This window comes from Microtus pennsylvanicus, chromosome 17 (assembly GCF_037038515.1).
Source record: "Microtus pennsylvanicus isolate mMicPen1 chromosome 17, mMicPen1.hap1, whole genome shotgun sequence".
Lineage (NCBI taxonomy): Eukaryota > Metazoa > Chordata > Mammalia > Rodentia > Cricetidae > Microtus > Microtus pennsylvanicus.
Window position 1 is genome coordinate 28,015,831 of NC_134595.1, and position 3,837 is coordinate 28,019,667.

Sequence of the window (3,837 nt, forward strand, 5' to 3'; positions counted from 1 at the left end):
ATTACACTCATGCATTCTGGGAGGAAGGCCACAGCCTCATCAATACTCACTTGCAATTCCAGGGTAGAAACATAAACTAATGTTCTCTTGAACCACTCAAAGATTAGATCCAGGGTAGAGGGAATGGACTCATTAAAATGATAAGAGGCATAGACCCCTCTACATATAGCACTCTAGACTGGGGCCACTATCACAATATAGATATCTTACATCCTGACACTTGACTCCATGCCCCTTCTTCATAATGCATCCAAAGGGAAGTACACAGGTCTTTCCAGTTTAAGACCTGGCAGGAAAATTAATTTCTTTTCCTGCTGCTTACAGCAGGAACCAGGACTGCTGTCTGACTTCCACCTGAGGCTACTGACTGCTCCCTCATCTCCCCTCAGCTGACACTTGGCCTTTGCTATTGGCCTGTGGATCTTTTGCAGGTGCAGAAGGATGAAGGGAGAGAACATCACCAAGGTCAGCATGTTCATCCTGCTGGGCTTCCCCACAGCCCCCAGGCTGCAGTACCTGCTCTTCCTCCTCTTCCTGCTTGCCTACCTCTTCGTGCTGGTGGAGAACCTGGCCATCATCCTCACTGTCTGGAGCAGCGCCTCTCTCCACAGACCCATGTACTACTTCCTGGGTTCCTTGTCTTTCCTAGAGATCTGGTATGTGTCAGACATCATCCCCAAGATGCTGGATGGTTTCCTCCTGCAGAGGAAACGCATCTCTTTTGCTGGTTGCATGACTCAGCTCTACTTCTTCATCTCCCTGGTTTGCTCGGAATGTGTACTCCTGGCTTCCATGGCCTATGACCGCTATGTGGCCATTTGCCATCCCCTGCGCTACCAAGTCATCATGACCACGAGGCTGTGTGTCCAGCTTGTGGCCTTCTCTTTTGCAAGTGCTTTCACAGTCTCGATGATCAAGGTCTACTTTATCTCCAGCGCCACCTTCTGTGGCTCCAACGTCTTGAACCACTTCTTCTGTGACATCTCCCCCATCCTCAAGCTGGCCTGCACCGACTTCTCTACAGCAGAGCTGGCGGACTTCATTCTGGCCTTCATCATTCTGGTGTTCCCTCTCATAGCCACCATCCTCTCCTATGGGCACATCACCCTGGCTGTGCTGCGTATCCCTTCGGCCACAGGACGGTGGAGGGCCTTCTCCACCTGTGCCTCCCACCTCACTGTGGTCACCTTCTTCTATGTGGCCATGCTTTTTATATATGTGAGGCCACAGGCCATCGATACCCGAAGCTCCAATAAGCTCATCTCTGCTGTGTACACAGTCCTCACACCCATATTAAACCCATTGATTTATTGCCTAAGGAACAAGGAGTTTAAGGATGTCCTGAGAAGGACGCTGAGATTGGGTCACACTCTATAGTAGAACATCACATGCTCTAGAAACTAATTTGTTGTGGAAAAAGTTTCTTGTGTAGCACCTAATGTTCTTTCAATTTTTTTTATAAAATTTGGTACAAACATTGGGCTAGCTACATTATTGAGTCTTCATCCAAATATGTTTCCTCAGTGTAGCTCAGGTAACTTGCTACTACATAGATCAGGTGTTAGAGTCCACCCCTATTGAGCCTCTCTACCTTAGAAGAACCACTATGGTGGTTTCTAGGGCCAGAGAGTAGCCTGGATGTTTTGAAGGTTTTATGAATGTAATCACGCAGCACTTAACACTTTCACGTTCTACTTTGGTTCAGCATCATATGTTTGGGTCTTCCTGTCTTTGATGGTAGCAATGAGTCACTAGTTGTTGCTCAATAGTATCCAAATATATGTCAGCATGAAGTTCTATGTTTTGTTATTGGCTGACGGTATTGTGGATGCTATCAGGATGGTAATGTTGCTATATGCAATCCAGGCAGTCTTTTGTACTGATATCCATGCAACTTGGTGAGCTACACAGAACTGTATCTAAGCCAAACCTAGTTACATATAGGAACCTGAAGAAACTCAAGATATGTGTGTAGCCAGCTTGAGTAGAAACTGAAAAACAGTTTTCTAACCTCTATGTGCCAGTTTTCCTCCCAATAGCAGTATACGACAATCCCAACGGTTACAAACCTGGTCCAATAGTTCGTGTTGCTTATATGTTTCAGTTCAGCCTTTCTTCTGGGCTCCAAAGTTATCTCAATGTGGCTTCAATCCGCATCCTCCAAATATCCCATTTTCCTGCTTTCTTTCCCCTTACTATGATAAAACGCTTTGAGGAAAGGAGGTTTACGTGACTCATAATTCCAGGTTACAGCCCATCATTGCAAAGACGTCAAGGCAGCAGGGACAAGAGGCAGCTAGACACTGCCACTGTACAGAGCAGACAGAGAAGAAATGCATGTATGTTTGTATTCATCTCATTTCCTCCTTTCTATAGTTTAGGATACAAACCTAAGACACGACCACAACTCAGCCTGATGTAGAGACCCCTTCTCAAGACTCCCATCCAAGGTGATTCAACCTTGTGTGAAGTTAGCAGTTGAAACTAACCATTACCTACATAAAGGATGGCATTTTAATAACTTACATCCATTAGTGTGCAGAACACCACACGTGAAATGCTGACTGTCTTCCATGGTGACAGGTCTCACAAACTTAATGCTACTTAGGAGCTATACCAGGACACTGGGAACAGTCACCTCACCGTTTGTCTGTAATCTCAATGACTGTCGTGTTCCCCAACTTCACAGACTTGGGGTTTTAGGAAGAAAGATTTAAGATCTCAGTCACTGAGCCCTCTGTGGGGCCAAGTATATGCATCCTTGCAGATATCAAGTTTGTTGTTTTGTCCAAATCGGGAGCACAAATTCTGCTTATTAAGTAGACCATTCTCACCGAGGAGGCTTGGAACAGAGAGGTGGAAAGCACAGCTTTATTTCTCAATGTCAGCCATGGCAGATGCAGCACAAAACCCTGCCTTGATGTTGATTGACGCAAGTAAGCCTCCTTTTAATGGTGGCAAGGTGACACTGAGGCAAAGGAGAGGAGTTTGTCCTCCTGGGGTTGTTCCGATGACAGTCCCACCGTGCCTGGGAAGTACTGTCCCCCCTACAGGTCGGTATTGCAGTTCCTCCACAGCTGTAAGTGTGTGGACATTTGCTGATTTGTCCCTAAGGATTATGACAAATGAATGCAGGAAGCTTCATGGCTGGGCTGCCTAGGGTCCTGAAAGGTTTGCCTTTGCTATTAACTTACCTGGGGACTGAGGGTCCAGTCGGCCTGACAGCCTCCTTCTGAGTCTTTAGCACAGGATGCAACATGGGAATATATGGCTGCGGACTGTCTAGCAGAATACGTCACACAGCTACACCATGGGCCTCTGCTTCTGATTCTACACTTGCTCAATCGATGGCTTCTCCATCATCAGGCAGGGTCCTGTTGGCTGCGGTGCCTTAGACAAAGACTCCTTAGATACATTCCACTCATGATTTCTTTATGCGTGAGAAATTTACACAACCTCCGGAACATAGTTACATAATAGGTACACAAACCAAGTATTTGGTGATATAAAGCATAAATAAATTTATTTTTTGAATCTTGGTATAAAAGAATCCCCCCATTTATTAAAGAAAGGAACAGACTTGTATATTTAATCACAAAGGTGAACTTATTTATTTTTACACAAGGAATGAAATCTTGATTGAGTATTTAGTACTGAAGGACATAAAGATTCTTCAACTGATTCAGTTGATTGATATCTTTATTTACAATTTTCAATTTCTGAGAATGCAGCTTCACATAAATAAGTAGGGACAAAATGGCAGAAGTCACACTTAGCACCTTTCCATAAACTGTTGGAGGAAATTCTCAGTTTCAAGACAAAATCAACTCAACACTT

General features: G+C 44.8%; 1 protein-coding gene across 1 annotated transcript; it reads left to right on the top strand.

Moving 5' to 3' along the window:
• The first annotated feature begins 441 nt into the window (after positions 1-441).
• On the top strand, positions 442-1,377 carry LOC142836909 (olfactory receptor 6B2-like). The gene has a single exon (XM_075951608.1). The coding sequence runs from the start codon at positions 442-444 to the stop codon at positions 1,375-1,377; it is 936 nt and encodes a 311-aa protein (XP_075807723.1).
• Positions 1,378-3,837: the final 2,460 nt, after the last annotated feature.